The 20832-nt window shown below is 41.7% G+C and overlaps 1 protein-coding gene across 2 annotated transcripts; it reads left to right on the forward strand.

The window, feature by feature from the left end:
* The first annotated feature begins 2258 nt into the window (after nucleotides 1–2258).
* On the forward strand, nucleotides 2259–20357 carry tpd52 (tumor protein D52). 2 transcript variants are annotated; one of them, XM_061092813.1, is made up of 6 exons: nucleotides 2259–2369; nucleotides 14610–14737; nucleotides 15160–15308; nucleotides 15835–15936; nucleotides 18403–18451; nucleotides 19471–20357. In XM_061092813.1, exons 1-6 carry the CDS (start codon nucleotides 2351–2353, stop codon nucleotides 19600–19602), a joined length of 579 nt encoding a protein of 192 aa, XP_060948796.1. In that variant the 5' UTR covers nucleotides 2259–2350; the 3' UTR covers nucleotides 19603–20357. The 2 variants fall into 2 exon arrangements, with proteins under 2 accessions (XP_060948796.1, XP_060948797.1); XM_061092814.1 differs by lacking the exons at nucleotides 18403–18451; nucleotides 19471–20357 and having other exon boundaries at nucleotides 15835–15940.
* Nucleotides 20358–20832: the final 475 nt, after the last annotated feature.

Below are 20832 nucleotides of genomic sequence, written 5' to 3' on the forward strand. Positions count from 1 at the left end.
CGCAGGCCCCGCAGAGGTCGAATGGCAACGGCTTTCCTCCCCACAATGCACCTCGAGCAGAGAAGGGGGGCTGGCGAGGGAGGGGACGGCTTTAAAGGAAGATGGGGGTGCTGTGGATCGGCCTGCACCCATCTTCCGCATGTTTCTGCTCCTGTGGCTCCACCGCTCCTCTCAGAGCCATGAATACCGACAAGTGCTCCCCACTGACACGCTTCTGCTCCCCGGGGATATAATATAGTATTTATTTCACTCATACCAGAACACTATTGCAACTTGTAAATAACATGTCTCTTTTAAAGAAACATGTGAAAAGTGTTGAGATTATTATACTTTTGTTAAATTATATTCATAAACATATCTATAAAGCAGCTTCTGTAGAATATTAAGCCTAAATATGTGCATTTATTATTTTCGATATTCAATCAAATCAAAAATTGCCTTTTATTTTGAATTGCATTAACACTGCAGTATTATATCCTTTCACTCTCTCCAAAGAATGAGTTTAACACCATATGCCACAATTATAACATTCTTAAAAGTATATATTTCCTATATATCTAGGATGTGAGTAAATAATCGACAATAGATAATACAGGTTATTAGAGATGAAACTTTAAAAAAAACCATATGAGTTTAACAAAGTCACGTGGTGTGGGATCATTCAGCAGTTAAACTGGAATCCTCCACAGACCAGTGACATGTCAATAGCCCGGAGTAAAGTATTCTAACGTATCACCATGTATCACTGGTCTGTATCTGTTCCTTAAGACCAGCAGGTGGCACTCTTTCATGTGAACTCCCCCCTCTCTCTCTCCCTCTCTCTCCCTCTCTCTTTCTCTCTCTCCCTCTTTCTCTCTCTCTGTATGTGTGGGTCTGTGTGTGTGTGAAGCCTGACATAGTTGGGTGTATAGTTTCAATGCTGTCCAATTAAGGGATTTGCACTCAGCTTGTGAACAGGAAGGTTTTGATTACTACGAGGTGGGGGGGTCACATGTCCCCACTGTAATGGTTAAATTCCCTGGGGGGCAATAAGGTATACCATAAATGATTAGTTTATCTATTTATTGCTCCGGCTTATAGAGGCATTGGTTTCCAACTTGACATTAGACACCAACTGTGTTTGGCAAATTTAATTTCCCAGTTGCTGAATGATGTTTATCAAACTGTTCTGTCAGGTATGAAATGAACAAGTGTGCATTGCACTCACTGTGATTGAAAGTATTTTCAAACCTTAACTTGTTTGAATATCGGGTGGAGATTTCTCAATAGTTCACTTCACATGAACCTTCCAGCTGTTTTTCCAAGTTCCACGGTTTTGATTATGAAATTGTTAAAACATTCTTCAAATATTTTATTGGCAACTGTCAAAGGAGAAAATAGAATAGAACAGAAACAGATTTGAGAAGCAAGTATGGAGATGTGAAATGAACAAAATAATGCATCCAGAACAACAATTCATCTGATGCATTTTTTATTTGTATTAAAACTGCATTCCAAACGTTATTTATACTGTTACTGAATTTTTTGTACACAATTACATACACCAGTATTTTCATCTTAGAAATGTCCTCTTTTGATCAGGATTAGAAACACTTTTCTTCATGTGATGTGTTAACCTAGAATCTAACTTCACAAGGATCTTTGGAGTTAATCCCAAAAACCCCTTTTTTGCTTGATTTGAATTATTACATTCAAATGTAATAATTACATGTAGCACTGGAAGATCAGATCTATAAATTGCAGTATCACCTAAGATAGTTAAAATCACAAGACTAGTATACGTACACACGAATTTACAGTTAATGTCAAACAGTACATGACTCCAAAATGATTTAAAATCATCAAAATGCAAAGATCCTACATAAATTGAAAACAACATGATGAGGGGAGCTACAGTAAAATGTGCAGTTTGCGTCAATATTTTTTTTTGTAGATCAAGTATGTGCTAAAGTATTTAATTTAAAGTTGTACTACAGTGCTTTACTTCATTTTTGGTTTGTGCCATAGTATTTTACCAAATTTAGTTTGTGATTTATATCTTTACTTTATTTACTTTATTTACTTTATTTACTTTATTTACTTTATTTACTTTATTTACTTTAACTTTTACTTTTCTTGACCTAATAACGTGGAGCGGTTGCGCGGCAGCTGCAGTGTTGACGGCTCCAAACTCGATCCACGTGCTCGCCTCTGTTTACACTGCTACGCGCTGACGTCACCGCGGAGCCCCACCCCTCACGGCGAGCTGCCTGGCAACATGAGCGAGGGAACAGGAAGCAGCACAGCAGCCGAGTGAGGAACCTGCGCCGCCTGGACTCCAAAGCACCAGAAACTCCACCTCAGCAGCACCATGGAGGAGGCAGCCAAAGGTAAAGCTCTCACTGGGACGTGTCACTGGGCCGCTGTGGGAACCGAGTCTGTGAAACCCTACTTTAGTGTGTCATGAAAGTTAGCCAGCTAAGCTAACAGACACAAGTTTTGGGAACATATGCTACTTTTTCCAACTCTTGAAAGTAGCTGCGTTGTTTTTTATGATAGAAGCGTCAACGAGTTTTCTTATTGGTAGAAAAAAATAGGTTGAAGACACTAATTGAGATCGACGTTCGTATAAAAATAAATAAAATAACACGGAAGTTCAGTGCTGCTCAGCTTTTTGTCCCAACACGTTGACACCCGACGAGCTGCTGGTCACACATAGACGAGGAAGTCGTGAGTTAAGTTTTAAACGTGGGCTCACCCACACTCTGAGGTAACTGTGGCACATGTGGTGTGTGTCTGATGTGTCCAGACTCGATCTGATGAGCTGTTTTTGATGCTGTTTGTGGATTTGTCTTTAAAAAATGTTCAGTAACTGAAGCTGCACAAACAGGTTACACCCATTTGACAGCTCACTACGTGTTCTGTCAATGTTGATCTGTGCTCGTCAGGTCACACTGTCTACACCACCTACCTCTTTTTCCATCAGAGCGATGAGTCAACAAGTTGAGTGAGGCACAGTCCTCCTCTGTGTCAGCCCCTGTTGGACGGCTGTCAGGCCAAACAGGCCCGAGCACATGTGTGAGACCTAAGAGCATTTTAATGTAGAGTCCATGTGGAGGAGGTGAGAACATTCTACCTGTTATTCCTCTCTTCCTCGACCTCTCCCACTGCTTCCTTGACATTTCCATTCCTGCCAGGCAGCCTTCTGCTCTCTCACGCCTCCACATCACTGTCTACGTGCACTTGCCTTAAGTGGGAGCCGCCTCTCAGTGAAGTGCATGGGTTTTGCAAGAAGACATTTGCAACGAGATTCAAAGCTTTTATGTTCGACTTTGTTCAGTTGATTACAAACACAGAGATTTATTGGTTCACCTTGAAGGGAAGTCAGGTGAAAAGTGCTCTGCTCTGACCTCAGTTTCAGGCTTCAACCTCCTGGTTTGAGAAATATAATTTCCTGATGTCTGCATGCTTAGCCCCAAGGTAGAACATTTCTTTGGAAGAACCAGCATATTTTGTATATTGACACAGGGTCAAAGTATGTGAGCTGTTACTGGTTGTTAATTCTTACCTATAGGTGTCAGTCCAAATGAAGTAGTCAGACACTTCTGTCTGTCAATAACAGAGATACTTAACACAGTTGTCCTGCAAAAAATGCAAAGTTGGTGAAGCTCTGTCTGCAGAAGTAACTCAAAGTCAAAATATGTATATCCTTTATTGTGTCCATTCAAATGTTATCATAGAAGCAGTTCAGTTCTCTTTTTTTTTGTGTCATGACATGACAGGGAAGTTGTCATGACAAGACATTTCCGTGTCACACTTTGATGCAGGTAACTGTGGTCGTCATGTCTTGCCCCCCCACCTGCCTCCTTAATCTTGTTCCCTGTTACTGTCAGCTGTTGAGCTTCAGCCTGCACAGTCACCAGTATTTGAAACAGAAAAGTTACTTCACTCAGAGTTAAGGAGTTTCTCCACAATTTTTTTTCAATATTTCAGGTGAAACTTCACTGATAAAAAGATAAGGGGGGGTTGGATTTAGCAGGAGGGCGTTCAGCATGCACACTGAGTGTTTCGACTCTCTCAAGCAGCTGTCAGAGGAGTGGAGTCAGTCCTCCTCTGGTTGTGTCTGTGTGTACACAACCTTTTAAATAATAAACATTTCTTTCCGTGCACTTGAATTCCCCTGCGTTTGAATGGAGTTCCCGGTAGTGGCATTAAATCATGTGGGTCCCTATTTGCTTAAGTGGGAGTTGGTTTCACCTCAGCAGCTGATGAGATTGTATCTGTGTCAGGAGAAGACACAATGTTCTATTATAATGATTCACTTACCACTACATAGTCTGGATGTAAAGTGTTTTTGCAAGTTCCCCTAAACTTCTCAAGAATGTTACAAAAGTTACAAAGAGAAAGTCAGGCCTGTTCTGTAACTTTTTTTTGTCCTGGAACTTTCTGCTCCCCTGATAGATGTTTATGCTTTTGGCCGAAATCAGATGTTCAGAAATGTGACAGTCTAGCTGACCAGTTCATCTTGTTTTTCCAACTAGGCCGTCTAATGAGATTGATCATGAGTCGTTGCCAACATTTTTTGGCTTATTAGATTTAAATGAGACACAACCAGATGCTTTCAGCTGTCACGGCAACTTTCCCGAGCCCTGAATTTACAGCCGACTGGTTCAAGTCTGAAATTTGTTGTGCTAGAACAAGATGATACTTTCAAAATATACTTACGCGTTTAAAGATCTCATGACCGATTTCAGTCCGAGCAAACTAATGTTTCACTTAGAGATTAGACTTGTGATCCAAAGTATCTTGATATCAGAATATTATCACTAATACAGTTGAATAAGTGAGTTATCATGTAGCCCTGTTTAAGGTTTTATAAATAGTGCAATTTTTGGTTGCTATTGTGACTGTGAGGTTTGCTGCACATTGAATCTAAATGAGCAAAAGCACAATTATTGAAATGTATTTTTCGATGTAAAGTACAGCGCCAGCTATGCACATACTTGTGTATCCTGATTTGTCACACATGTTAGAGATCACATCAGTATTATACACACACAGCAATGGTCTTTGTCTTGTGTAAATGTGGGTGTGAGGGGAGTTCAACTAGAAACACATGTTTGTCAGCAGTCATAGCCGTCACAAGTCATTGTGAAAGGAACTCTATATAGATAGTAAACCGTTCGATATGGACCATTACTGAGCTTAAAACACAAAGATTCTTAAGCCTTTCTGGAAAAGGCCAGCTTCCTACAGACAATTGCATTTTCTATCACAATACTATCCCCCCACAGTCTTTTTTACTAAACATTTGAATCTAAAGACACTGCAGTATATTTCAGTTGCCGTTTAATCCCTCTGGTTTCAGTACTTCTTTTTGGAGAATTCTGCATTAACCTGTGAGATTTGGCCAAGCTGAGTTCTCACCTGTCTGGGAGCTCTGGCATCACACACGCACACACAAGCATGTTTGCACAGCTATCCTTATTAGGACTTTGCATTGACTTCTATTCATTGTGCACAGCCTAACCAAAACCATATCCCTGACCTTAACCAGGACTAATAAATGCCTAACCCTAACCACGCCCCAGAAAATACGCTTTTGCCCATTAGGACCAGGCTGTGGGGCCCATTCCTAATAATATCGTTGTATATGTTGAAAAATATATGAGTAGACACACACATGCACAGTATCCTCATGACACTGTCGAGAGAAACTTTGGGCGTCAGTGTCAAATGGAAATCACTTATTTGTTTTCCGGAGATACACTAGATGTTGATAAATGAGTCACACAAGTATTGTTTATTGTGCCAGATATGACTCATATGAATATAGTATAATGTATGTAACAGTATGTAGTTTTATATTTATAAGCCAGTACAAAACATCCTTGCATCAATTTCTCTCTTTAACTGAAAGAAAACCATGTGCTCCCACATGGTGTGACAGTAGGAGGACTGTGCATGATTGTAAATCGGAAAAGGAAATTGATATCACTAGGAAACAGTCTGCTTCTTTTGGGATAAGTGTACAGAAGTCAAACCCATTGTCTGGAGTTTATCTTTAAGATAAGTAGTTAACTGTCTTTTTGACCATAGAGACATGGAAAAAATATGAATCCTCTCATTTAACCATCGTGATAAAACCAAATAGATTTCTAACTATTACTTTGATCAGCTTTTACTTGTCCACCAGGGATCAGAAAACTGAGGTGGTGAAGATGGAGCTGTGGAATGAGGACACGACTTTGGTTTTGCTCCATCTGAGGTGAAGCCGCTCTATGCCCTTTGCCTCACAGTTTTCCCATGATGCACGTCTAATGGCAACTCTGTGGGCACGCTCACTGCATTCACAGTCAGCCACGTCTCATGACTCTTGTTTTAGGCTAATCATGTGACAGGGTATGTCATGAATAGTAAGATAATTGATCTCATGCTGTGCAGCTTAACCACTTGGAAATGGCTGTTTGTTCCTGTGGATGGGGCCACGATGTCTTGGTTTTGGTGTCTGTTATGTTTTATAAATCAAATGCATGAAACTATTCAAATCATAGAGCACACTCTAATTTGAGTCAGTGATTATTTTCAGAGGAAATTGTGAATATAAGGATTTTAAAGTTATATCATTCAAGCTTACGAGCCATTTTTGTTTACAAGTGTCACATGAATCGAGTGTCTGATGAATCAGTAGCCCTGTTTGTTCAGAGTGTTCAAGGAGGAAATGTCATTCCTATTTTCCACCTCAAAGTTCTGGAACACCCGGAACAGGAGGTGGGGTGGAGGCATTATTGTTGCAGAGGTGGTAACAGAGCCTTTCCACAGCTTTGTAGAAGGAAATGCCAGCTTGGCAGAACAGGACGCAGATGCTGTTAGAAGAAAGTAGTGGCCCGATTTGTCAGGAATACAGTAGAGTGAAATACCTCTTTAATACACCAAACTAGCTGGGATACGCATGTTTTTTTAAAGGTAAAAACGGCTCAGGTCCCATTACCAGTAGAGGAGTGTGCCCCTCTGTATTTCCCCTGTTGATTCTTCTTCAACCTCATGTACTCCCGGGAAGCCAAAGACACAGAAACCAATGCTGACCCATTTCCATTGCAGACGAAAGCCAGACGTTAGTGGGTGTTAATGGGTTTTTGACAAGTGGAAAAAGAACTGAAGCTTCTATAGTCCAGTTTATAGAAGTAACCAGTTTTGTCTCACATGTGACAAACAACCTTAATGAATATTTGGCCACAATATTATTCTATCCTTGAATTGCTGAGTCTGAAGAGAAAAAGAGATTAAGAATGTGAAGAAGGCCTCACGCAAATGAAGTATGATGAAATAACGTTGGAGAGGTGTGGATTATTTGCTTGTTTTTGTGTAAATTGGTACGTGATTGTTTGCATGAGTGACTGTATGTGTGTCTCTTTCTGCTGAATGAAAGCACAGTGCAGTCCAACCTGACTTTACAGATCAGGGCATAATACAGTGACATCAGTTTACATGCAGCATCCACCTTTTATAGGACTGTTACACACATAGTAGGGCTTAGCATATTCATCATTAATCCTCTGTCTGTCACTACCATCATAATGTCACTGGTATTATATATATATATATATTCCTCTCTCACTCCTCCTTATGATATTTCCTATCACTGAAAAGCTGCACAATACCTTTATTGAATTCTGTGTTCATGTATTAAGTGAACTTGCAGTTCTGCTGAAAAAAATGATTAACTTCATATATTTTAAAGCACACGTGGCTACAGCAGAAAGATGAAAACTCTATTCTTTTCACTTTGACACGGTTGATTGTGGAATTTGTCCTGCAGTGCTTCATTGCTTCAGGGATCGTGTCCCGTCTGTCTCTCTTGGTGCAAGGTATTTCCTAGAGAAGATCACATAAACATGCTCGTCTGGATCCTAAAAACAGAGGAATGTTGGCAAGGAGGCCTGAACATAGCCTGTCTGCCATTGTCTGTAAATGTATGTACTGATGTGTACTAGTCTAATCATTTGTTATCATAAATCAAGCTTTTTGAAAGCATCTAGTCATGAAAATTACTGCAGAAAGTCGCCAGGCCGGACTGCAGCCTTTAGTGATGCTACTATCTATAGACACTGAGTGTGCATGACTTATTCTTACAGTCATCCTCTGACTTTGTGCCTCATATCTCCTGTGACATGACATAGGGCTGAGCAACATTAAATATGTCAAATTTTTACCTCGATTACGATTAAGGAACGATTATTTATGCTGGCTTTGATTTTCAGTTAATTGCCCAGCCCTAACATGGCCTGAAGACTACTTTCATGATTTACAGAAAAAGATATTTGATTACTTCATATAGATCACACATGCCGCTACTACATCTAAGTGAAGGTCTATGCACACCAAGTATGTGTTTTTCATGTGTTTAAAAAAATAATCTGTCATCCATTAAAAGTAAAAGTCAGAAACCTTGCACATTGAGTCTGAAGCGATGAGATAAAATGGAGTCGAGCAGTGTGGAGGATTTTGTGATGCTATCAGTCCCTGAAAAAAGAAAAGGAAAACTTTGGCTCCATCCAATCTTCAGAAGCCGTCAGGGACGAGGAGACAAGTCCAGTGTTCGCATATTAAAAACAAGAAAACACATTTTTGTGACCTATTCGATCACACAATTCTCTGGAACACCTTTCGACATACGTGAAAAAAGCAGCAAATTAAACCGAACTTTTATGACAGACAGAAGTCGGTGTTGGGTTTTGACACACACGTTATGTCACTGTTATTTTTAAATATGGGACAATTTCAGACGAAAAATATGGACTTGGTGTGTAAAATCCTTAAATCTGGGTTATTTTATACAAGTGATGATGTCAATACTATGAATAGAGGTGAGGTTATAGGTTGAAATCCACTTATCCTCTTTACTCATAGTATAATCATTCATTGCAGCTTTTGTATGAACACACAGTTGAATGACTACATGTCCTCTTCACCACATAGATAACTGCCCCTCATCCACACAATACCTAGTTTAGCCTCTGGCATCCTGTCCCCTCCGTTCTAGCCCACTAGCATTACTGCTGCTCCAAGATGGACAGGCCGCCCTGGATTAGCGCTTGGCTGTAATCTGGGACACTGCAGATTATGCTTTTCATCTAATGCCCCTCCACCGCACTCACTCGCATCACGTGACCAGCCCACACAAATGGGACCTTTATTCTTTCCTCCTTGGATGACAGGAAAGTGAGGGATGGATAGATGGAGGGAGGGAACTGACGGAGAGACCTGGGAGTTTTTAAAATGGAGTGTCAGGCAATGTCGCTGCGCTGCTACCAGGAGCTAGCATCTGGAAACCACACTGAATGCAGGCAAATGGATGTTTGAAGGATGGACTGAGATTTTTGGGATAACAGTAGAGAAGAGGAGGGTGTGTGTGTGCGTTTGCAGAGAAAGAGAGTGCGTCTGCCGCAACAGCTGACTGAAGAGACGGGTAACTTCTTATCACCAGGACAGAAACAGAGGGTTCACAGCTCTTTGGCCTGAAAAAAAATGGAAAATTGGAAACCATCTCCGCTGTACTCTCACTCTGACCTTCTGAACACCTGAAAGACAACACAAAACCTCCTCCTTCACACACACTTGGACCTAGAGTGTGTGTCTGAGTCCAGGATGCTGTAAACAAGGAGACACACAGACAGCCAGCACGCGCCCGGATCACATGCAGACAATCAGCGCTTGGCTTATTTTGCTTAGGTATTGGTGGTGGCAGGGAGGCGGTAGTCGCTCCGACCTGCCGCACAACACCAGCTGTGAACATGGAGCCGCTGGAGGAATACCACTCTCCGTTTGACTTTGAGCAAGGAGTCAACACCAGGTACCTCTACCTCTCCCCGACCTACGGCGACACGCCGCCCAGCTCGCCGGCTGTCATAACCAGAGGTATCACATGGAGGAAAGGGAGAGGCTGGGTGGAGGGTGTGTGTGTATATGTGTGTGTGTTGGTTCATTGGACGGGAAGAATTTGGGGGAGCACAAACTGTAAGGGGGAGGGGACAAGTGATAATTAGTTGCAGTGTGTGTGTGACGGCAACTTTTGCGAGTAGCAATTCACTTACATTTCTGAACTTTTTATTGATGTAGAAAATTATGATACTTTAACTCATTTTGCTATGGTTATTATTTCTTTATTGCTTAATCAGATGTTTCAGCTGTTTTGCCGTAATTCTGATTTACGAGTTCCAGGTTCTGTTTGATTCAGGTGAAGATAGTTTACTAATAATACGGGTTTTGTCTGGATATGAAAGAGATTCTCAAGTCTTCATAGTGATTATTTGTATTTCACCATATTGACTGACACAGACATGCACTGATGTCACGGGTGCTGCTCTCCGACACATCAACATTCATAGAATTACTTCCTCTTAAGCCAAATTGTCCAAATAACGGCAGTTAAGTATATCAGTCAAATTTGTATATAAACCACACATCTGAGCAGCAAAAAAGACTAATTCAGTTTCATTTTATAAAATCCTTAACTATTAAATCGATTAATGCAAAAAACAGAATCTGGTCGAGCAAAGGCCACAGTTACAGTTTCAGAAAGAAAGCTGCTGCCAGGATTATAGGCACATTACCACATTGTCAAGATCCTCATTGTCCTCATAGTGTTTAAATACAACCACGAGGTGATCATTTTAACCGTAATGTGATTGTATTCACACAACTTCCGCAAGCTTCCAGACTAAAAAAAGGAATATGTCAGTTCCACTTTTCTTTCTTCTGCTTCTAGTTAATAAAACTGGCCTGGTCACAATATCAGAGTAGGGAATATAATACAGTTACCAAATAATCAGGCTACATGAGTTCAGTGGACCTTAACAGAGGCAGAAAGAGGCATACAGTACATTCACTCAGACTCACAGCTCTCGTATCACTGCCTGCAGGAATTTATTACAGAATCTTACATCGCAGATAACTGAGCCGAGGAATCCACTTACAAAACCTGTTCTCCTCAACTCGAGGTGGTGCCGGACGTTCATGGTTTTTACAAAACTGTTTTTTTTAAGCAAATCAAATAGAAACCCCGTTCCTGAGCAGAAGATCATCAAAATAAGAGTATAGTGCTCTCTTATAAGAGAAGAATTGTCTTGTTTATGAGACATGAGTGTCACAAAGGGAAGTGTCCATTACACAATTCAGTCTCTGTAAGCAGGTGTGTATATTCCCTTCCTGTGTGTGTGTTTGGGTGTGTGTGTGTGTGTGTGTGTGTGTGTGTGTGTGTGTGTGTGTGTGTGTGTGTGTGTTTGTGTCAGTCATTGCTGTGTCACCAGTAATGGGTAGAGGAGAGGTCAATGTAATACAAGAAAGGGGGGGGGTGAGTACTGGAGAGCAGATGTAGTGCGATGCTTCAGAGGAACATTGTGGTGGTTTCAGGGCAGTGCCATGTAAATAGAATTTCCTCTGTATTTCTTCTCGTATAATTTATGTAACGCCCCCCACATATTTCCTCTGTATTTCTCTATTGGATTAGTTACTGTAATGGCTGCCTCTATTTCCTCTGAAAAACATTATCACTGATTTCCAGTTGGATCTCCCTCTCCATATTTTTTCCCCAGCATATTTTGACATTTACGTATTCATCCTTGAGGAGCATGCACACTGGTTATTCCTTTGGCATTAATTCAATCTAAAAAACAGTATTGTCTCAAAGCATCTTATGAAAACACTCATTGACAGGAAGTCTGCGAAATGTTATTTTACCAGTAGCTCTTTGGTGTCTCTGTCCTCAGCAAACATCCATCCCTGTCTCAGATCAAATGTTTTAAGGGTTTGGGGAGTATTGCTGTGTGACGAGAAAGAGAGGAGTGCTGCCAAGTGTGTGGAATGAGGTGGGAGCGGGTGGGAGGAGATGATTTGGGGTTTGTTGAGTGAAACAAGATATTCAAGGGAAACAGCTCGTACTAGTTACTCAAAATAGATGTTAGTTGACATAATTAACATAAAAAAACAAATGCATACAGTTAGAATAAGCCTCTGTTAAGAACATCTTAACACTTGCAGTGATGTAGAAGTGAACCTCCCGGCGTGTCAGTACATTGTGAAATCACTGATGGGTGTGGTTACTAGGGGTGGGAATTGGCAAAAATGTGACGATTCAATAGTATTGCGATTCTGCAATATATTGCGATACTGCAAGTATTGCGATTCGATTCTGCGATATAGTGCGATTCATGTCCCCCATATTATTCAAAGGCATTACAAAAAATGAGGAAAATAAGACTGCTCAACTCACTTCAAATGTGACATTTAATTCTGTGAACAACATTGTCTTCTACACATTAACTGAAGTGCAAAAACTAAGAAAGGGTAGTGCAAAAACTTTGTTCTTGAACATTCAGGACACAGGACCTTTGTAATTATTTTCTGAATAGGAGACCTCTCACATGAACGCTGAGCTCGATCATATAAATAAAAGTAACCTAGAGCTTCAATCAAATTGAGACCTGCAAGGTCATGACCCAAAATGTTAAATTTATTTGGGAATATTGGCATTTTTGTTCAGAAAAAGGAGTTGGTCAACATGCTCATATGTTAAAGTGCTCCTCTGGGCCGTTACTATATCTCCTGCAGTGGAGAACATCCTTTCCTCATACACACTAGGTATCTTTTAAACTCTTCTCGTCATGCTTTGCCAGCCAGGGGCTGTTACATATATAATTGCAAATAAATATTAAAAAAAAATTATTTATTTGTAAATGATCTGATGGAAATATGGATTAACTAATAACTAGTCAATAGATAAAGTTTGGAAACTCCTGATTCGTTTTTTCTAGCAAATGTGGTCAGGAAGAAAATGTTTGGAGAAATCTACAAATCTCTGACTAAAGGTCACTAATTATTATGTTATACACTATCTCACCTATTTAAGTACAAAAACCTACCTGTGGGAGACGTAAAAATGATAGTTCTCTTTTTTGGAACTAAGCTAAGCTAGCCGTTTCCCCTCTTTCTGTGTCTATTCAAATAGACAAATAGTCTGTTAACCCATTTAACTTAGTAACCTACAGGGGGCACTGTGCCAGACCGACCCAAACTCTCTGACTAGCACTATGAAGGGAGTGGGGTCAGAATTTAAATCACCTTTACAAAGATCAATCATGGAATCTACTCTCAGGTCTAGTTTGTCTCTGCTCAATTTACATCACAGTTCTGGCTCCTGCTGAGATGACAGTGGACATCAGTAATTTATTCCCCACCAGTTTCTGTTTGTCTACCCCCCCTCACACTGTATTATTCAGCTCCCGGGTTTTCTCTTTTTTTATGAAACAGTAGAAGAGACTAGATAAAAAGAAAATCGACCTCAGAGACGGTTCGGGGTTCCAGATTCCTGCTCAGTTCTGGCTCCAAACATCCTCACCCGCTGTCGTCCTTTTGACTGACGGATCCTAACAACCCCCCCGCTCCTGTGTTCTCTCATGCTGTCTGAGCCCAGGACGTCTCCATCTAGAAAGTTCTTTGTATTATTGATGCACTGCTGCTCCTGCTGGGCACAGCTCTGTTAGAGACTGCAACATCAAAGCTGAGTGTGTACAGTGTATACTGTAAATGTGTGCGGAGGAAAAATATGACGTGGGTTTGTGAGAGAGAGGGTTTTTCTGCTGCCGGACAGTCACAACTTTCACAAAAGGATGGGGCCAATAACATTGTCCAATTATACTACGAATGGTGAAGCAGAATGAGGGAACACGAGAGGATGAGTTGTTATTTTATGGGGATAGGCGGTGGACTAGTGGCAGAAACTTTGACTATGTGCAGAATAGGTCTCTGGTTCGTCTCTGGTTCGACTCCACGGAGAAACAACAAAAAGACGAACCTGGATTGATCTGTCCAAAAATCCAAGAGGATTCTCCCTACCCTGTCTAGTGCCCCTGAGCAAGGCACCTTACTCCCCCAACATCTGCTCCCCGGGCGCCGTACATGGCTGCCCACTGCTCTGTGTGTCCTGCACCAGATGGGTTAAAAGCAGAGGTTAAATTTCCCTCCTTGCATGAGTGTGTATGTGCATGTCTGTGCATGTGTTTGGGACAAATAAATATATCTTAATCTTATTTTTATTTTTTTAATCTTAATCTTAATCTTAATCTTATTTTGCGCTTTTATGAGTTAATTTATTCAGTTAGCACCTAGCTACCATCCATCCATTGTCTGTAAAGCTTCGCCTTAAAGAGCCAATCCCAGCTGACATTGGTCAAAAGGCAGGTAGACCTTGGACAACATAAGACAAACAAGCATTCAGACAGAGAAACTCCACGCAGACACGGGGAGATCATGCAAACTCCACACAGAAAGGCCTGCCGAACTGGGATTCGAACCAAGAACCTTGCTGTGAGACGGGTCCTAGCTGCCTCACCACCTCTCGCTGGCTCGCCCACATCCATCATCAAAGGGTGTCCTACATATTTCTTGTCCAACTCTCTGATATCGATATCTTTAACTTATTCATCCTTTCTTCTCCCCGTCCTCCAGAGGAACAGCTTGAGTTTAGCAAACATGGGCTCACACATGTGAACATATCTTCAAAAACTATCATACACATGAAATGCAAATTAAGAGGCTTTGATTAAAATAGATTTTGCTTCTTTGCCTCACAGGTATCCAGCAGCATCCGGACTCGGTCCCAGAGCTGGGAGAAGATGCAGCAACGACTGTAGGGCCCGCCCCTCCTCCACCCGCCATTACAGAGGAGGAGCGACAGGAGCTGCAGGAAGAGTTGTTCAAGGTCAGGACGGGTCAGGGATTAAAGAGGCCTCCATTCAAAGAGCCGTGACCTGTTGCACTTAAGCAGAGCTGTACATGCTAATGGTGGACAATGGCTAGAATTATTTCTGCAGTGTGTATACACCAGTTTGCAGTTTTTCTGCCTGGTTGTTTCTTGCCATATATACTTTGAACAGGCTAAGTCATAATGCTTTTATTTTAATATGATGAATTACTGCTGAGACTCTGTGTATCAGCGGCACCACGATCACTACTTCACAGGCTCTGGCTCCTTATGATGTTATCAGTGCAAGATGGCAGCACTCGAATCTGTGATGTTTTGGCTTCATTTCACAGAGATGCGTCGTCCATTTTTTATACGGCCCATGATTTATCCTGTGCTTGATGTTCACATATGGCACATTTCTGTGTGTGTGTGTCCAGGTGGAGGATGAGATCCTGACTCTGTCCCAGGTCCTTGCAGCCAAGGAGAGGCAGCTGGCCGACCTGAAGAGAAAGCTGGGCATCACACCTCTGAATGAGCTGAAACAGAACATCACCAAAACCTGGCAGGATGTCACCACCTCCAACGCGTACGTACTCGACCTCCACACTGGGTCAGAGATACACAATAATTTGTTCCCTATGCTGCTAATTAAATCTAAATGCATCCTTTATGTCGCTTGCCCTTTTGAAGGAAAAAAAAACGGGAACCCTCGTGACTAACAGCTTCCATATCCACCAACATATGCATCATTGTTCTCTGCTTGTCTGATCATGAGAGTTGTCTCTGTATCTGAATGCCCTGGAAGCCTGGTTTACTGCCAGCACCTTCGCATCGGAGTGAGGAAGAAGATGTCAGTGGCGCTGACAGCTCGTCTGTGGTCTGAGTGAAACTCTTTGGTTTCTCGTTTGACGCGACAGGAAATGAGCAGCATTCTGATGCTCCCTGGCTCTTTAAAATGAAAAAGTCCCAGAGGTTTAGTTCTGACCTTGATGCCTCCCTGCATTCTTTGATCTCTCCGTCTCTTTTCATCACTCTCATATCCTCCTTTTTTCCTGCCCATCATTCCTCCCCCTCCCCACCCCTCTCTCTCCACCTCCCCTTCTTTATTCCAGCTATCGGAGGACGTCTGAAACGCTCTCTCAGGCGAGTTTGAAGGCCGGAGCAGCTATCTCCAACGTGGGCTCAGTCTTCAGCCGGAAACTGGAGGATGTCAGGTGAGACCGAGAGGAGACATCGGAGGGAGGGGCCATGAATTCAGCAACATTAAAAGTTGTCCTTTTTTGTTGAACCACCAGGTCCATGAGAAAGAAAAGTATCCGTTGTTCAAGTGTTCTGTGATTTATTTCTTAGGAATCTTTCAAAAAAGGATCTTACAGTTGTAGCTAGAGATTCTGTCGGCCATGTCTCTGACATAACATGACATTATATTACATATTAGGGCACAGGCAGTTGCCAATTTGGGTCAAAGACGTTTTCAAACTGGAACCACAGCTTAACATCCGGTTTATTTGATTTTCTACTGTGTGTCTTTGTTCACACGACGGGCTCAGCTGTGTGTGTGTGTGTGTGTGTGTGTGTATGTGTGTGTGTGTGTGTGTGTGTGTGCGCCTGCATGCGTGTGTGTGTGTGCATGCATGTGTGTGTGTGGTTCAGGTATTACACATTTTGTGGACCTAACTGTGTAATTCACTGCTTCCATTTAATAATAGTATATGTATTTTGTTCAGATGCCTCACTATGAATTTAAAGGACTATAAACCTATTTCTTTTTTGGGGGGAATAAAAACTCTTTTTTTTAAAGCCTGTCCTTATAACAGTACATGGCTCTCGCCTTTATCTTTTCCTTTCTAATAAAAGCACAAACTGTATGTTGGCAGCTTCGTATCTACTAAATTGATACCAGATGTCCTCAAATTGTGTTTCAAAGTACCAAAGACCATGCAACGGCACATCACTGTTCATAATTCCTAATCGAGTGAGGCTTAAAACCCCAACAGCTGATTGTTCCATTTGAGATATTGCTCCTGTTGACCCCCCGCCACCTCCCTCCCCCAGCGGATCCTAATCTGTCTTCTCCCCTGTCATCCTTCTTCTCTCTGGATTACTGAGCTGCAAACAAGATTATTAGGCCCTTCAAAGCAGCAGTGTGCTGAGAATCGCAGCCCCACGGATGAGCTACCACACTGAGGCAGTTTTGACGGGTGGAGGTTGAGGGGGGGGTCGCTGTAGTGAAGAGCAACCTGACAGGGGTCAAAGGGGCAGGGTGTGCTTAAGTGTATGCAGTTGTTTTGCATATGCGCGTGCGTGTGCTCGGTGACAAGATCTCCCCCCATAATACACGGGATTAGCACATACCCACTGTGTTCATACACAATTGATCTTAATAGGATAGAACAGGATTTATAGGATTTATCCACTCGCTCTTTGAAGGTATAGTGGAATAATTGAGGGGTTTTTTTCTCTATGTTTTGTTTGCATACGTGTGTCTTGTTCTCTCTTTGTGAATCTGACTTTACTCCCCCACTAACGCCTCCTCTCTTCTCTGTAATGCTGTCGGATAGCGTGCGCTCTTTACAACACTCGGCTAGTATGCCTGTCATGAGGTAAGGGGGGGGGGGGGACTGGAGGTAGTTCACTAACCTTAACCCTGTACTGCACAATGTTTGTTTTCTACTCGTAGGAAGGAAAAACCTGGTTTCTACAACAAGCATTGCTTGAAAAAGAGCGTGTGCAGGTCGAGGACGTTACGAGCGGCAACTGCTGTATTAATCTTACACAGACAAACCTTAGTTTGCATCCGAGGTCCAGAAAAATCGAAATCAGAGTTTGGAAACACCCACGTTCAGATACGGCTCCTGTGCTTGGTTTCCTGCACAAGTCTAAATAAGTTCTTGGTTTCAACAGGTTATTTTTCTTAATTTCTAAAACCACTGAATTTGAGTTATTTTTTTATATCCACCAGTGTTTCTGGGGAACTAAAAGTTTTTTAGAAATTAGTACATAAAGCATTAAGCACTCAAAAGGCACTTCTGGCAAGAATGAGTGTTTATAATTTGGGAAATATATTTAAGTGTGTATTTACAGACGTCAGTATTCATGATTGAAAATCAACAATTACTATATATTATATCAACTCAATATTAACACTCGTGTACCACTTCAGATTCTCCAAACATTTCCTTGTTCTTTCATTCTCATACTCATACAGACGACATTGGTCTTCAAATATTTAACAGGCTATCTACATTTAATTGTAAAATACAATATTATAAAGTTAGAGGGGAAGGCAGCATTGAAGTCAGCAAGCGTTCTATTTTATTCCCTTAAGAGAGAACTGAAAGTTTTTTAGTTCTTTTTAAATCGATCTCTTGAAGAAACGTGTCGACTGTCTTCTCGTCTCATTCGTTTTTCGTGCTGCGTTTGCTAGATTCTGTTTTCATTAATTCAACCCCTCTCAGCACCTTTTCACTAGAACACAATAGACCGGGGTCAGTTTAGAAAGTGCTGTGTTGTCTGTGCTGAGTATCAGATAACCTGGCCCCTATTAAAGATGTGATTACTGTGGATGTCCTGCTCCTCCTCCATTTTGAGGAGGAGACTTGTTGTCTGCATGTTCACTTTACAAATCTTCGGTGTGAGCGTGTGAGCATGACGGATTTTGTTTTTCTTGCCTTTCACAGGAATGCACCAACTTTCAAGTCATTTGAGGGGAGAGTGGATACTTTGAAGGTAACAGATTCAAACAGTATGACAGCTCTGTGCTTAGACCTTTGCCATTAAACCTATAGTTAATGTGCTATTTACATCCATAGTATTTGTGTAATAGTGTGTTTTACTCTCATGTTGCCTTTTATTTTTTGAGCATTAATTTAATTCAATAATAAGTATATTTCTAGTTCTGTATTTCCAGTCACTTTGTTGTCAATGAAAACAAGAATCTACTCTTAGCGATTTTTCATCAACATTTAAGTGAGACTTTACATGTTCTTTTGAGCGGCGACCCCTGTGGCCCCAAGCAGCCATTACAGGTCATAGACTGTATATAAAGATGGACGACATGTCAGCTCCCAAAAGTGAAGCCAAACCTTCTCAATCGCCCCCTGGCTGATGGCTGTAGTATTTAAAGGTTTTTGCAGGTGTTCATTTTTCTTTTAACTTTGTTTTGGACTAGTGATGCTGTAAACAACGGGTTGAAACATCATGATTGACAGCTGAGTCACACTTGGTCGAGCACATGCATCGGCAGGACCTGTCATGATATTCTTTTGTATTTCTAAGTTGCTTTATTTAACTGTTTTGGTGAATGACCTCATGGTCCTGATCAAAGCGTCTCACGGGTCACTTAAGTTCAGACTCTCCCCCCCCCCCCCCCCGATCTAAAGGATCTAATGTTTGCTAACATTTGCCACAATTAGCGACCGATCATACCAGACCTAATTAGGATGTTGGAACAGAGTTCCTCAGAATACTGAATGGAGGGATGCTGTGTTTTGTATTAAATACAATTAAGATTGTATTAATTCCTCTTGGAAAAGTTATTTTTATAAAAGCTATATTTAAATAGATCACATTACAAGCTGAATACTAAAGACTTATGTTGTTGCTCTTTTAATTGACGTGTTGATTTTAATTGACTGTGTAATTTCCTGGCTCCAGAAAAAAACAACTTAACTTCAGAATAAAAATACGTCGACTTAAATAACTTTAATTTGTGTTTTCCGTCCGGTTTTCTCCTTCCGCCGCTCCAGACTAAAATGACTCCATCACCATCCGCCACTGACCCCGGTGACCTCGGCAACCAGGAGAGCAGCGGCCTGAGCTCCGAGACTTTCCTCAATCAGCCAGGGGGCCCACCCACTCCGGAGCCACTGATGCAATGAGACCCTGGTTAACTCCCCCCTCCCTTATCCCCATCCACCCTCTCACCCCTCCCTCCCTCCTCACTTGACTCCCTAACCCCTGGACCCTCACACTCGCCCCTTCAACTCCTTGTGCCAGTCTTCTTTTGTTGAAAACAAATGACCGGCCCCGGCCGTCGTTTGTGTTCTAATCGTCTGGTCTTTTTGTCTGACACGTGCGCTTACTAGTTCACTAGTGTGGAAACTGAAAGCTAAGAGGGGAGTGTGTGTGTGTAAGTGTGCGGGCGGGCAGACGGGTTTGTGTGTGTGTGGGTGGGTGGGTGTGTGTGTGCAGGCATGTGGTCTCGTGTCAGTCGCATGTTTTTGAGTCTGTTCTCGACTTGCTGTGGGAGAAATCCTGTCACTTTCCTTCTTCTGCTCTCCTTGCTTTCTGCCTCTGCCGAACCAGAAAAGCTGCGATGCCAAATGTGTTCCTGCCTTTCTCTTCGAGTAACAGCTTTTTCACAGTTTATGTTCCTTTGCATGAAGTTAAACCTCAAAAATATAGAAAGTTACACCTAAGCGCTTGATTAGAGAAGAGTTTACACTTAAGAACTTACTGTGTCAACCAGTCGGCTTAATGCTTCTGCACGGCCCTTTTTATTATATGCTGGATTGACTATTAGCCACCGTTTGGGGCTTTTCTTGGTTTACTCTGTGTCTGGATTCTGGTTGAATTCAGTTTCCTGTTCACTGTATTAATTGACACCTTGCAATCATAAAGTAGTCTAACACTGTTCAGTGATTTTGTGCCTCTTTTGTCATGTAGGACCACGGGTTTGTTTAAAGTAACCCACAGTACTGATCTGCTCTGAGCTACCAACACTGGAATTTCAAACAACATTCAAGAATAAATAGAATTAGATCGTTAAGAGGGAAACAGCCGAGATCATGAGAACACAGGCCGAGCAAACACACAGGGACGGTTCAGCCTTGACCCGACGTGGGAGTGAAATAAACGGCTCTTCCAGAGCCTGTATCAATATTTAAACACTTGTCCATTGTTTATGTCAGTGAGGTAACACCCAGTCTCCCCCAAAACCAACACAGTCCTCCACTTTATACACAGACACAGGATAATAATATACTAGAGGTGTGGAGGCCATAAGTTGACCAATAAAGTTTTTTCACTTTTCCCAACTGTTTATTGGTTGGAGAAGTTTCTGTAAAAGTGCTTAAAAGGAAAAATAATCTGCTCCTCTTTTCAAAGAA

Source organism: Limanda limanda, chromosome 19 (assembly GCF_963576545.1).
Source record: "Limanda limanda chromosome 19, fLimLim1.1, whole genome shotgun sequence".
In the NCBI taxonomy this organism is placed as follows: Eukaryota; Metazoa; Chordata; class Actinopteri; order Pleuronectiformes; family Pleuronectidae; genus Limanda; species Limanda limanda.

What these genes read in the sequence shown, in the direction of transcription:
- tpd52 (XM_061092813.1), top strand. An exon ending in TGCAGGAAGAGTTGTTCAAG is followed by an intron (nt 14,738 to 15,159) that starts GTCAGGACGGGT and finishes GTGTGTGTCCAG; the next exon opens with GTGGAGGATGAGATCCTGAC. An exon ending in GATGTCACCACCTCCAACGC is followed by an intron (nt 15,309 to 15,834) that starts GTACGTACTCGA and finishes TCTTTATTCCAG; the next exon opens with CTATCGGAGGACGTCTGAAA.